At 51.3% G+C, this 13492-nt stretch overlaps 3 protein-coding genes across 3 annotated transcripts; 2 read left to right on the top strand and 1 right to left on the bottom strand.

The window, feature by feature from the left end:
* Positions 1 to 46: 46 nt before the first annotated feature.
* Positions 47 to 2867, top strand: IAR55_000295 (uncharacterized protein; the record flags this gene model as incomplete). Its single annotated transcript, XM_066943431.1, has 3 exons — positions 47 to 961; positions 1137 to 1472; positions 1638 to 2867. The coding sequence occupies 3 exons, from the start codon at positions 47 to 49 to the stop codon at positions 2865 to 2867; spliced, it is 2481 nt and encodes an 826-aa protein (XP_066805973.1).
* Positions 2868 to 3182: 315 nt separating this feature from the next.
* IAR55_000294 (uncharacterized protein) lies at positions 3183 to 7125 on the bottom strand (the record flags this gene model as incomplete). The annotated part of the gene is made up of 8 exons (XM_066943430.1): positions 3183 to 5471; positions 5516 to 5613; positions 5665 to 5808; positions 5861 to 6095; positions 6143 to 6196; positions 6253 to 6341; positions 6397 to 6502; positions 6562 to 7125. 8 exons carry the CDS (start codon positions 7123 to 7125, stop codon positions 3183 to 3185), a joined length of 3579 nt encoding a protein of 1192 aa, XP_066805972.1.
* A 584-nt stretch (positions 7126 to 7709) lies between these two features.
* Positions 7710 to 10978, top strand: IAR55_000293 (uncharacterized protein; the record flags this gene model as incomplete). The annotated part of the gene is made up of 17 exons (XM_066943429.1): positions 7710 to 8071; positions 8135 to 8220; positions 8289 to 8449; positions 8506 to 8878; positions 8940 to 9044; positions 9105 to 9118; positions 9187 to 9213; positions 9264 to 9425; positions 9480 to 9525; positions 9575 to 9659; positions 9714 to 9723; positions 9779 to 9797; positions 9849 to 9909; positions 9963 to 10050; positions 10111 to 10278; positions 10335 to 10462; positions 10540 to 10978. The coding sequence occupies 17 exons, from the start codon at positions 7710 to 7712 to the stop codon at positions 10976 to 10978; spliced, it is 2334 nt and encodes a 777-aa protein (XP_066805971.1).
* Positions 10979 to 13492: the final 2514 nt, after the last annotated feature.

The following is a 13492-nucleotide window of genomic DNA, read 5'->3' as shown; positions in this document are numbered from 1 at the left end:
GCCTCGAACCAAGGAAACACAGCCAAGTGCCACACTTTATCTCACCATGTCGCTCCAACGTCGCATCCCGCCACCGCCATTGGCAATTGCCATTCATCCAGCGCATCCACGGATCAAGCATACCGACCATGAAAAGGAACAGAAGAAAGAGGTCAAGGACGAAAAGGATCGCCGTTCCATTGTAGTTGCTGAAGCGAAGAAAGATGTCAAGGACGAGAAGGAGAAGGAAGAGAAAGACAAAGCTGGTGCAGTCGTTATCCCGAATGTGAAGGGGAATGAGGCTCTTGGTCCTGATTCTCCGGCTTCCATGTTTCCTGAACCGCCGACTTCGGCTCCAGGAGCAGCTGGACTGGTTGCTGACAAGGCCGACGAAGGGGCGAAAGATGGTCACGTCCAGAATGGCGACAAGATCAAGGATGGAGTTGTTGAGGAAGTCGACGAGGCTACAGTCCCCGCTCCGAATCGTGCCAAAGGGGAAGAAGACAAAGGGAAGAAGGAGGAGCTCGATACAGCAGGTCTCGCCAAAGACTTGAACAGTGTCGAGAAGAAGGATGAGAAGGGGACGAAAGGACCGGACCCGTCTCCTACTCCGCCTTCATCATTGATCCTTCTGCCTCCAGTCCCCAATCGACCCCTTCGTACACAACTTGATATCCATCCTTCTGCACCTTATCCACCCATCCACACCGATCCCCGAGGCGCATACTACAAATACGCCGACGCCGTAGGCAAACAAGATATCTACATTGACGTCACGAAAGACGGATGGCTGGTCGAGCAGTGGCGTGAGAGGAGCGAGAGGGAGGCCCTGAAGAGATTGACGGGTGAATGGGAGAGAGAGTTGGAGAGGGAGATTGAAAAGGAACGAAAGAGACAGATCAAGAGGAAGGTTCCGAAAGGGAGCGAGGAGATCTTGTTGCAGTTGTGGAATGATTTGGCGGAAGTCCCAGAGTGGCACGAGGTGAGTCTTGGGCGATCTATTCAACGCCATTTTATCGCTTGCTTTGGAGTGGCATGACAATGTGTATCTATCTTTCCTTTCTGGAGGGCTCATTCATCTGTGCAGGATAATACTCCCCACATGCCTTGCGAAATTTCAGAGATTGTGAGGCTGATTCACTGATGCTCACATTCAGATCTCGGTCGACGATTTCTGGGATCGATACGATTGGACAGACCCGGAAGCCACGATCCATCTTCGCAGAGGCTTGCAACGATCCGAATCCAAGCCGAATTCCGACATCAAGGCAGAAACCTTGGCCAGCGGATCGAAGGATGAGGAAGCCGACGGCACCCTGAAGAGTGAGGTTGAGTCTACCGCTGCCCGTGTGGCTATTGCTCAATGTGCGAAGGAGATCACGAACAAGGTGAATGAAGATCACACTGGGAACGAAGTCGAGCTTCCTGAATGGACCAAGGAAGGACTGGAGGAGATCTTAGCGACTGTCGGCATCCAGTGTTCCTATAAGATGGTGAGTGTTGTCCTGTATGGCAGAACAGGCGTGGCACCATATCATTCTTTCGAGAATGGAGCTGACCCTGCTGACACCCACTACTGAATCTTCACTTGCTTTAACAAATAAACCTGGTGATATATTCCTCCCAATGTTTGACTCTTTGATTGAGCGATCGAGCAGAAAGCCCCCATGCGACACTGGACTGATTTCCCCACCGGCTATCTTATCCTCACACATGGTTTCTTCCTCCTCCGATTGGACATCCACATCGACTGGACGTTCCAGAAGGAATCGAACAAGTTCGAGGCGCTTTCCACGACGGCTGATGATCGGGTGTTCGGGGCCATGGTGAGGGCGCAGATGGCCGAGGAGAGGAAGAAGAAGGAGAAGGCGTATATGGAGAGGAAGGAGAGGGAAAGGAAGGAGAGGAAGGAGAAGGAGAAGGCGGTGGGAAACGAAGACGACAGTAAGAACGATGTTAAAAGGGACGACGTGGAGGAGAAGGCCGATCCGAAAGACGAAAATGTCAAGAAGAATGATCAGAGAGACCAAAATGGGAAGGAAGCGAAGACCCAACACTTTGCTCATATCCCAGCTCAGGAAGAGAACCAACAGGCTACACATCGTGAAGTGCCCAGCACTCCAAGGAGCGACGTCAAGGTCCTCAACGGGGACCCAATCGTTCCTCATCATACGGGTGCTGACGCAGATGCTCCTGCCAACGACAACAAAGAAAAGATGGGAGTAGTTGTCGTTCCCGCCAAAGAGAGCCAAGGGAAGAAAGATCTCGATGCGCAACATGATCAAGAGGCAGTACTGGTATCTGGACCAGGACCAGCGACCGGCAAAGATGGAAAAGGTGTCAGGGAAGGGGACAAAGCTATCGACGGGGATGCAGATGGGCAGGTGGCAAAACCTGGTATGGAGGATATTGCCAAAGCCTTCCAGGCTCTTGATAAAGCAGTCAATGATACGGCAGCGGCGGCAGCGGGGCCTGATAAAGAAGTCAAAGAGGCTGAAGCTGAGAAAGAGAGTAGAAAGGGCAAGGATGAGACAAAGCAAAAAGAGAATGGCAATGACGAGGCGGATGACAAGAATGGTGGCGAGGACAAGGAAAAGGCGAAATTGAGGGAGAGGGAGAAGGAGAAGCAGAGACAGAGGGAGAAGGAGAAAGAGAGGGAAAGACGACATCGTGAGATGGAGAATGAACCAGCCGTCTGGATATGGTCCGCGAAGTGCGAGAAATGGAGATGGAGAAACTACGAGAGCGGTCTGCATGATATCCGACCGGGTGGATGGGAAGAGAGGGATTGGAAGGTGTTCGCGGACGGTAGAGAGGTTTGGGATTATGATGCGGATGAGGAAGAGGCGGAAAAGGAGGAGGTTGACGTGCATGATTGGTCTTTGTAACGTACAAAGTGATCCCTCCTTCGATCACGGAAATTTAACACATTTCACGAAGCCCAAATTCCGCTTCCATCCCCACGAGTACGACTTTCTGAACAACATGACCCATGCATACAAATTTTGTTATCCTCATGTAGCCTTTTCCATATCGTGCAGCATCGTTCAGATGGCTTTCTCTTTCCTGCCTGTACAACCGCTCATGTCATCTTCGCTACATACTAGGGCTGGATACACACGTTGGACACTCTGTCTGTCCCTTCGGTGATCCATCGACCACGATATCCACACTGCTAGACTATTGTCCTTGCAAGCTGCTCCTCAGACATACCCGCCCCTTTTCGCTTTCGCCAAATTAGCCGCGGAATTGCTCACCTCCCCCTTATTCCATCGCTGGATCAACATATTCACAGGCTGTTGCTTTTCGGGCGATGCACTGGCACTGTCCCTGGCAGATCGGTCTGCTGTGTCATTTGCAATGGTGTCCCTGCTGGGAGTTGGCTGAGAAGCTGATGCTGAATTTGTTACCAAAGGCGTGGATTTCGGTTTGGTCACTGGGAAGGATCGACCAGATGAGGACTTCGAATAGGCTTCGGCGACAGGTACCATTGTGGTGCTGTGTCGAACGGGCTTCGGAGCTATGATCGCCGGTGCTTGCTTGGCAGCTACCTTGGGCTTTGGTGGACTGTCTGGGGAGGTTGGGGATGTGGCCAATGTGTGGGAGAGGGATTTTTCCGTGGCCTTCTGGGTTGCAGCATCCACGGAAGGTTTTCTCAAACCCTGAGGTTTGCTTGCCACGCTTGGTTTCCTTCCCAGCCCATTTGCAGAGGTAGGGGGAACCGACTGGACCGATGGTCGATGCCTCTCATCCAACCCAGATACATTTGATGTGGAAGGCTTCGCGACGTGCAACGATTCGTACTTCGAAACGATGTCGGTGATTGAGCCTTTGCGAGCATGCCTCGGCCGTTCTGCATCGGGTCCACTGGATCCTTCTCGGAGTAGAGGCGGGAACGCCGATATCGATTTAGTTGAGCTAGCCGAAGGCATAGAAAACATGGACTGGGGTCTAGTTCTCTCACTCGAAATTGTTCGGTTTGCGATCGGTCGGTACGCGGAGTCAGTGGGAACAGCTATCGTAGCTGATTTCGTTGGCATCACTTTGGTTGGTGACCGGTCCTTTGCTGACGAGCGCCGTCTGCGACTGGGACCAGAAGCGTTTTCAGGTCCTTCGTCATCATCACTCGAATCCATCTCCGCGAGTCCCTTCTCCTGCTGGACTGTCTGTTCCTTGGATCGCATGTTTTCCAGCGGTGACCATTGCTCGGACATGATGTTGAACGTCGGCTTTGAAGCATCAGTTGTTGGCAAGAGTGACCGCGAGTGACCTGACGCAGGCATCAGCCCTGCCGATGCCGATGCGCTAGGAGAAGACAAGGGTCGGACAGAGCTTGAACTACTGACGGAAAGAGGGGATAAAGATCGACCAGGCAAGATAGACGGGACTTGAAGCTCGTTCGAACCCTCTTCAGACATCAAGTCCCGGGGAATCGGCGTCTTCGCTTCCGCAACGTCAGACATGGACGGCGAGGCGTCTGATTTATGCGCCGGGACTGACTGACCGAAGTAATCTGTCTTTTTCTGCAAGGACGAGGGCGAACGGAAGCCACCTTGGATACCTTTGAACGCAGTCCCCGTGACTTGAGTTGATCGAGGCTGTACACTTCCATTGCTGGGAACGGGAGCCGACGTCGACTTTGAGGCTGACAGGTCCCCTCCCGTTAGATTACCCATCATTGATGCTTGAGTATGGAAAGCAGGCCTAGAGGTTGGAGGTGATGTGACCGGAGAGATGAGATTCTCCGGCTTTGTTGTTGCAGGCAAGGGAGGACTGAATGCATCGCTCGTGGACAGCGTCTCGATTGAAGGGAATCTCGTTTCAAAGCTTGTATCTCCATCGGCAGTCGGCGAGGGCACATCCGAAGGTTTGACACTCGAAGCACTAGCAGGCAATGGTTCTGTGGACTTCGCAAGGGATGCGCTCGAGGGGAGATGCTTGAGATCAGGCTTGGGCGACGAACGAGCGGAGGTGGAGGGAGTTTTCGCGACGCCAAACGAGCTGCCGTAACCTGAAGGAGGTCTAGGTAACGCGGAGCCGAAACGAGATTGACCGGTGGGTAAGCTAGCCTTCGAAGCAGCAAATGAATCACCAAATCCTCGCTCAGTCGCTTGCGACGACGATGAAGCCATTGTGGGCATTCCAAAAGCGTCTAGCTTCGGAGAGCTGGCCGAAGGAACAGCAGGCTTGTCCCCAGTGACTTGCAACCGAGGCACCGGCTGTTTTATACGACCAGAGCTAGCTGCATGAGGAGTTTGTGATGGTGACTGTTGCATCGCTTGAGTTGCCAACGATTTCGAGCTGGGCTCTCTGGTGGGTCTGCCCCTTCGCTGGGGTTGAACTGTGGATGCCAATGATGGTTGCATAACGGGGGTCTTGTCAATCGGAGAGGAAGAGGAAGTGAAATCGAGCAAGTTCGAGGGTTGAACAGACGAGTTGGATTGCTGTTGGCTTTGCTGCGATGGTTCGGGCAATGATCGAGAGGGTGTGGGCTGTTGATCGAGTCGGTTAGACATACCCTTTCCAACGTACTCACATAATCCACTTGAGGCTTCGTCCCACTCATTTCGTGGGCAGTCTTCAGTACCTCGAATACGGTTGGCCGTCTAATCGGTTGCTCCACAAGCATAGATGCTGCAAGCCATCGTTAGCTACGTTACGCTGCGTGAGGGATAATTGACTCACCAATGAGATGTTGTAATCGAGGAGAGTAGCTAGGCACGGGAGGGAAGGTATATTTGGCGTTGACAATAGCTAGCGGCCCGTGTTCCTCAAAGGGCGTTGTATAGTAGCATAATTTGTACAGCAAGCACCCCAATGCCCATACGTCTACATCCAGATCAGCGGTCTTCTCGACGAAAAGGTCAACTCGGCCACTAACCACTTGGTAGTCCTACGGGCAGCCCTAACATCGGTTCTACCATTTCGGGACTTCTATACTGCAACGTCGTATGCTTGTTGAGATCCATGGCCAAAGCATCCGCCTCGATTTTCGATGAAGGCGGTCTATCGGCGGGAAATGTCGTAGAACCGAAGTCACAGAGCTTGAATAGAACAGGGGATGGTCGTTGTGGTGTAGGAGCAATTGATGTAGGTTGCGATAAAACGTTCTCGATCTATAGTGCAATCAGTACAAGCGAACTGCTACAGTCAGATAACGCACTTTCAAATCTCTGTGCAGAAGCGGCTGCTTGAGAGCATGCATCGCCGCGACAGCCTGCAAGAGACAAATTCGTCAGTTCTTACAGTAACCGTCTGGCAGGAACGACTCACCTCACAGACATCTGTGAAGATGTTCAAAATTTCAATCTCCTTTAATCTGTCACGTAATCGCCTGTTGAGGAGGTCGATGATACCACCGCCTAGAACCCAAAGTCAGCTGCGATACTACTCCCAATGAAAGTGATTGACACCGACCTGAGACAAATTCCATCAAGATGAATACCTCATGCGTGCCGTTAGGCAAACGTGAATGAGCTGAACCAAGATATTGGACGAGATGACGATTGGGCGGCAAAGATTTCTACAAGCTTAGTGAGCTACCCAGTCAGAAACACAGTAATTGAGAGAAGAGTTGCTCACCATCACCTCAATCTCTTTCTTCACATCCACCCAAACATTGTCATCCTCAAATGCTATCCTCTTCAGACAATGTTGCGTATATCCCTTTTCTCCCCATCTTCCCTTCTTCTCCGCGCTCTTTGTCGGTGGATATATTGGCTTATCCGAAGTGGTCAAATACACATGGGCATATCCTCCCTCTGACAGATACTTCTCTATTCGTACCGACTGATCTCCCACTCTTATTATCTGTCCGGGTGCCAGAGTACCTTTATGTCTCTGAGGAGGTGGAGGTGGTTGCAGCGAAGGGGATGGTGCTTGTTGATGTGGGTATGCAAACTGACCGTTCGGAGCTCGAGCATAATGCTGTTGCGCATGTGTCGGTGGATATTGCTGATACCGTTGAGATTGACCAGGTGCCATCTGCGAGAAAGTGTTTGGTGGTTGCGGAGGTGGAGAGAAAGCGGTATTGTAAGGCTGTCGGGGGACGACCGGGATAGGAGAAGCGCGATAAGGATCTAGGGGTGGAGGAGGGGGCGAGGGATAAGGAGAGGAAGTCGATGCAGGATATGAAGATTGGTACATTTGGTAGTGGTGATGGAGAGGTAGCGTGTAAGAGAAGGGTGAGCGTTGAGTGGGGAAGACGGTCGGAGCTCAGTTGGGTACTGTCGGTCCCAGTCCGATCCTTTCGGTCGATGTGTACAAGTGACGCGACGCTGATGGCCCTACGATGGACGTGGATCAGTGTCTTGGACACCGTCGATGGATGCAGTCAGAGTCGCTGAACTCTCCCGCTGCTGTTGACGATGACGATGATGGCTGCTGTCACTACTGCTACGACTCTGCTGCGCTGAAGAAGGGTCCTTACAACTTGGCACATCCTCCGGTTCAGCAGCAGTGACGCCCGTTGATCCCAGGTGTGGACTGATGATGACGTGGAAATAAATAGGTCAAGGACTTTGAAACACGCGTTCACGCTTATCATGTACTGTACATCAACAGGAATGCGGGGAAACCCCGGATTTCAGCTCCTCGACGAGGATTGGGTGCGGGGTGCAATGGCCCGGCTGTCCCATTGCTGTCTCCACAACTCTCATCTTTCTCCCATCAAAAGGATTGACGCGCATCGTAGTCGACTTGCGAGGTCGCGGTACAGTACTATCTTGAACATGGCCACAGCAGAGCCATCTACACCTCCGGCAACAGGAGGCTCATCTCCACCTTTAGCCTCCGTCTTCGCTCTCATTCACGAACTCCACACTACAATCACTCAGTCTATAGATACAGCCCTGGATTGGGATCAACTCAACTCTCCTCCAATCAACTACACCCTCGTTAGACCTATCGTACAGCGGTTCGCCCCAAAGTCAGAGGAAGACGAGAAACGCGTGAATGGTCAGGGATCCGGTGGATTAGGAGTACCGACGGGAGCGGATGGTGGTGAGCTCGGGACGAGTACCAGTAAAGGAAACTTTGGAGGACAGACGGGGCCATCTCTCGGAGGAGTACTATATGCCTTGATGGCAAATAGGTGAGCACTTCTACTTTTGCGTTGATCGCTGAGCCTCGGATGATACTGATGTCCTGGTCGCAGGATTCAATTCATCACCCTTTCCGCTGCGGATCTCAGCTATCAGCCTCTTCAGACCACTCGAGCAGCATTTTGTGAACTCTTGGCGAGTGAGTTACAGGCCTCTGCTTGAACTGCTAGCTGGACATCTCCTCATTAACCCTGACCCTAAACTTAGTCAAAATTTTAAGAACATTCCCTCATCCTGAGGACGAGGCAGAGCTGGTTGGGGAATTGGTCCGAGGGCATTGCGCATTTGATGGCGCCCCCGAAGATGTATGGGCAAGCATGGGAGACGACAGGAAAGACGTTGAGGAGATGACCGGAAGCGCTCTCGAAGTGAGTCGCAGTCGGGGTGTTTTCTATCGGTGTCAGCTAATCACCTCGGAATCCAGCTTGCTATCGTGTCGACATCCAAACATTTCCTGTCGCTCCCTCTTATCCAACACCTGGTGAATCAAATATATTCTGGCCACCTGATCTACTCTCCAGTTTCGTCCCGCGCACTACTTGCAGATACATACATCTCAGAACGAACCAAAAGCCGTCGTCGAAACTCGCACTCTTGCGGAGCATCAGGTTTTGCCTCTATTCAAACCCATGACAACGGGAAAGCCGTAGTCGAAGATGCCGGAGAGGTGTATGTGTACAATCCGTACGAAGCTGGATGGTTAGACCACCAGAGGCTGAAGGTGCCCAAGTGGAGAAGATCTTTGGAAGGGCTTAGCTTTGCTACGCTGCTTGTGCTTTTTGTCTGGACTTTGGCTTGTGAGTACTTGCTCGGTCAAATCCCCTATCTCTTAGACTAGAATTGATGAACCTGTGGTAGTGAGAGATCTGCACCACATCACCGTCATCGAGATCATCTATGTTATCTTCTCTTTCGGATTCATCCTGGACGAATTCGCCACTTCAAAGGAGCACGGATGGACAGGTGCGTGATTTGTTGACGTTTTGACGGGATGCCATCGTCCAAGCTGACAACTGGATGCAGTATATGCGGCTAATGTAAGTTCAAGAAGCTAAGCCACGTACATCAGCTGGGCGACCGGGCTCGACTGATACGATTCTTGTAGGCTTGGAATGCTTTCGATATGGGCTATGTAAGTCACACCCAACTCTTATGTGACTGCTCTAATCTTGCTCAACGTAGATTGCGATTTTCTTATTATATTTCTGCCTGCGCATTTTTGCTCTCGCCTCGCATTCGCCCAACACTTCTGACCTGGCTTTCGACATATTGGCGTGCGCAGCCTGCATCATATTTCCAAGACTAGTTTTCTTCGTTGTCAAGGAGAATGTTGTGATACTGGCCGTGAGCGTGATGGGGTGTATTTCCTCAGAGTGAGACTGACTCAACCATACAAAGCTACGTGGTATGGTAACCAGCTTCGTTAGTTTCATGATAGTTACTAGTCAGTCACCCTCGTCAACCACATAATGTCCTGACTAACCTTCCTCAAGTCCTCGCTTTCAGCGGGATCTGTTTCTGTCTATGGACTCTTGGCCGAGCAACCTGGACTGTCAAACAGATCGTATGGCTCATGGCGTGAGTTTCTCTTTCGTTGGCGTGAATAACCATTGACACTCTTCTTGCCCGCAGGCAAATCTGGGTGAGCCGTCACCATTGACTCAGACTCGTAGGAGGGTTTGCTGACCTAAGGGTAGTTCGGATCTTCATATCTCGGTGAGTGGTCTCACCTACAGCGCCAACCAGCTGAACTGACTTGTCTATTAGGTTTCGCAGCAAGCGAATCATTCCACCCCATCTTCGGACCTATCGTTCTCATCTCGTATGCGTGAGCGCGCCTTCTTCATAAGTTACGCGTGCGCTTCGCTGACAATTTCACAGAGCTCTGTGTAACGTTCTTCTCATTACCATGCTCATCGCCATCCTCTCGAACAAGTTCGCAGCGATCAATCAGAACGCTCATGAAGAGGTATAAGCTGCTCGACACGTTTGCGCGGAGGCCGCAAGCTGATGCATTTCTCCTTCGTAGCACCTTTTCCAGCGCGTCGTGAAGACTGTCGAAGGCGTCAAAAGCGATGCACTCTTCTCGTACCTTCCTCCCATCAACATCTTGGCCTTCGCGATTCTCGTTCCCCTCAGCTGGATTCGCTCGCCTAGAACTTTGCACCGAATCAACGTCTTCGCGATTAGATTGACGGTGAGCAGACTCTCGAAGGTGTTCTCCGTTCTGTCGTCTGATGTCATAATTTCCAGAGTTTCCCGATGTTGATCGGTATCTCAGCATACGAAAGATGGCAATATCGACATCATCAGAGGTCTATCCACCTCAAGAGTTCTACTATGGACAGAGTCATGGATGTACAACGACCAGGTCTTTTGGAGTGAGTGCAGTTCTGACCATCGTCTGAACCCATTTTTGGCGATGTTTCCAGCAGCTGACGACAACGACACGTTCCAGCTCATGGCTAGGCGGAGGATCCGAAACTTTGATTGCAGCAGTGTTCGAAGCGACACCACCCCCCACTTCGTCCCCTGATACCAGCGGCATCGTTACACCGCCCAAAGCATCAAGCGTGACCGCGCTGGCGGAAGATGATGGCGACTCTAATGGGAACACAGCTGCCATTTCACAAGCTCTTCAGTCTCCCAGAAGGAAGAAGGATAAGACATTCGATAGTCCGCTGGCCAAGCTGTTCGGTTTGTCGTCCTCCAACGAGAGTGAGAAGAAGGTCAGAATGATGTCGTTAAAATCGGGTGAAGATGAGAAAGACGATCTTTTAGGTGCAGGAAAGCAGGAGGTGGACAATCTGAAAAATCAATTGGAGGAAGTCAGGAAATCGCAATTAAGGATGGAGGAGCTGTTGACGAAGGTTCTTGCCGGTTCAGGAGGGTCATGAGCTAGATATACGGATGCAAGGACTGTCATTTTGATGTTCATCGGAAGTGTGACCCAAGTGTCTTCGACGCACGGATCAATGTATTCGGCGATGTTCGATCACACCTCCTTTCGCATCGTCCTTCAGGGAACCTATACATGCTACTGACCGGGATCCCATACATTTCATGTTTGTTTCTTTCTTCTCTCTTCTCTCATCAAACATCAACACATATAACAGCATCTAGCGATTCCTTTGCTGATTGAACCAGTCATTAGATGTGTCTACTCCCACGAGCGGCACTCACGACCATGTCATCCGAATCTGATCGACAATCTTCCCTGCCAACCGACCTACTGCACGCGCCGCCTATTCACCCATGTTTCCCTACTGATCTTATCCCTCAACTTGCTCAAATCGTCCATGCTCAGAACGACCTGCCCACTTTGCTTTCGCTTCAGCGTACATGCCTTTCCGGCTACAAGGCAGTCAGTCAGATTATTTACCCAGAAATTCGGATCAAGAACAACAAGCAATGGCTCTCCCTATTGCATGCTTTTCATCCCGACTCCAAGAAGGAAAGAAAGCAAGACGAAGAGGAGATTGATTTCCATTCTAGCCTCGATCGAACCATTTGGTCATGCCGAAGGACCAAGGCTCTCGTTGTCGACATCTTTCCTTTGGTGTCAGGATATCGCGATACCTTCTACCTGCTCTTCGCACGTACTGTCCGACAACTCGGCGATCACCTACTCTTTCCCAATGCCCATTTCCTCGGCTTCGGTAACGACGTCCTATCCTCGATGGGAATCATTTCACTTATCACGACGACTCGACTCGTTTCACCCCTCGAAATGTGTGTTCATACGGTTCCTTCTATGCACCACTTATCGGAGGGCTTCATGGTGAACCGTCTCAACCCCTTGCTCCTGTTTTTCCAGATGACACACGCCAGGGTCCACACCGTCACAATTCACGGACTGAAGAAAGGCTTCTCTCCTCTGTTACTCGGTTGTCACATTCCACATTTCCGAATAGGAGTGGATTCACGTGTGCATCTATTCGATCCATCCACTCAGAAGCAAGACCCGGTACCGATAGTTCATGAGATGTGCCCGATGACATTGATCCATTGGCTGTCCACTGTGGTCAGCGACCTCGCCTACCGTTCGTGTATCTTTGCGGTCGGAAGCTTGCCTCCTCGACTCAGAGAGATGTCACTCACGACGGAGATTTGTGGACAATTCGACCTGCTGCTCGAGACTCGAGGGGGATATCAACATGTGGAAAAGGTAGCGATGATTCTAGAAACCGAAGGGGAGGCTGGACTGGAGGAAGTGGACAGACTTAGGATAAACGATGAGGAGAGTACGAGGGATTCCACTATCGACGACTTCATTTCGAAGATTTTTTGTCCTCCGCTGTTCCAGGAGTTCAACCAAGCACCCTTGGGTCCATGTAAGTCTTGACCTGCAACTAATAGCGTCCTTGCCACTCTCACAACCATGAACGATACCATCATCACCAATGGTGTCTCCGCGCCAGCCCAGCTCCGACCCGAAAGCAACGTGTTGACCTCAAAGACCGATTGTAGATATCCTTTCATCGATCGAGGTCAGGGACGGAAAGAAACAATTCAATAATCTGGTCTTCCCCGCTCGAGCTAAAGCACGACCATGTGCTGTTTGTGGAAGTGAGTGTCTGTTCGTCTCCGAAGACTGCTGTGCGCGGTACAGTGAACCATACTGATCTGGAGTCTGTTGCAACGCAGAGAGACTTTGAGTGAGCGGTCTAGTCGTTATGTGATTAGGATAGAACGGTATGCGAATGGAGTGTGATTGGAAGGCCGGATAGGTCACATTTTGGTAGACAAGACAACATGCAAAGAGATGCGGCAGTCATAGATAACGCACAAAGTGGCAAGACTCGAGCTTCAGGAAGATGCCCACGGTCGGGTCAGACGTGTGATGGATTATCTGAAGTCGAGTATCAAACAACATTGATCAAGCTGGAGGTGAGGCCGTGGCCGAGTACGCATCTTCGAACTTGTCAGACCAAACGAGACTATCTACGTAAATATGCTAATCTCAATTCCAAGACCAGCTTCCGTCCACGATTCATGATTACATCGAGATGGCTACCTTCTCATCTACGGCCATAGAACACAGAAAGCATTCCATCCCGTCCGCTTTGGAAAGCATTCCATCCCGTCCGCTTTGGAAAACTTTGGAAAACTTTGGAAAACGCTATATAACAACTCGAATAAACACCACGACTCGGTAGATCTGAGCTTGCTGTACACGACAGTACTACGCTCGTCGCTGGGGGTGACCCCCTTCGTCGCCGCCGTCGTCGCCGCGGCTCAGATCGACCTCGACATCCTCGACAGTAACTCGGCCCCTCGACCCGCCAACTACTCCTGGCCACTCTCTGCCCCCTCAGCCTTCAGCCTTCCCTCGACACCTTGTTGGCCACCTTCATCAGGCCCCCAGGCGTCTGGCTGGCTTGTCTGTCACACGGGGGAACCCCGCTGTG

Source organism: Kwoniella newhampshirensis, chromosome 1 (assembly GCF_039105145.1).
Source record: "Kwoniella newhampshirensis strain CBS 13917 chromosome 1, whole genome shotgun sequence".
Lineage (NCBI taxonomy): Eukaryota > Fungi > Basidiomycota > Tremellomycetes > Tremellales > Cryptococcaceae > Kwoniella > Kwoniella newhampshirensis.
The sequence above is the reverse complement of the archived record's forward strand: the minus strand, read 5'-3'. Positions and strand labels throughout refer to the sequence as shown.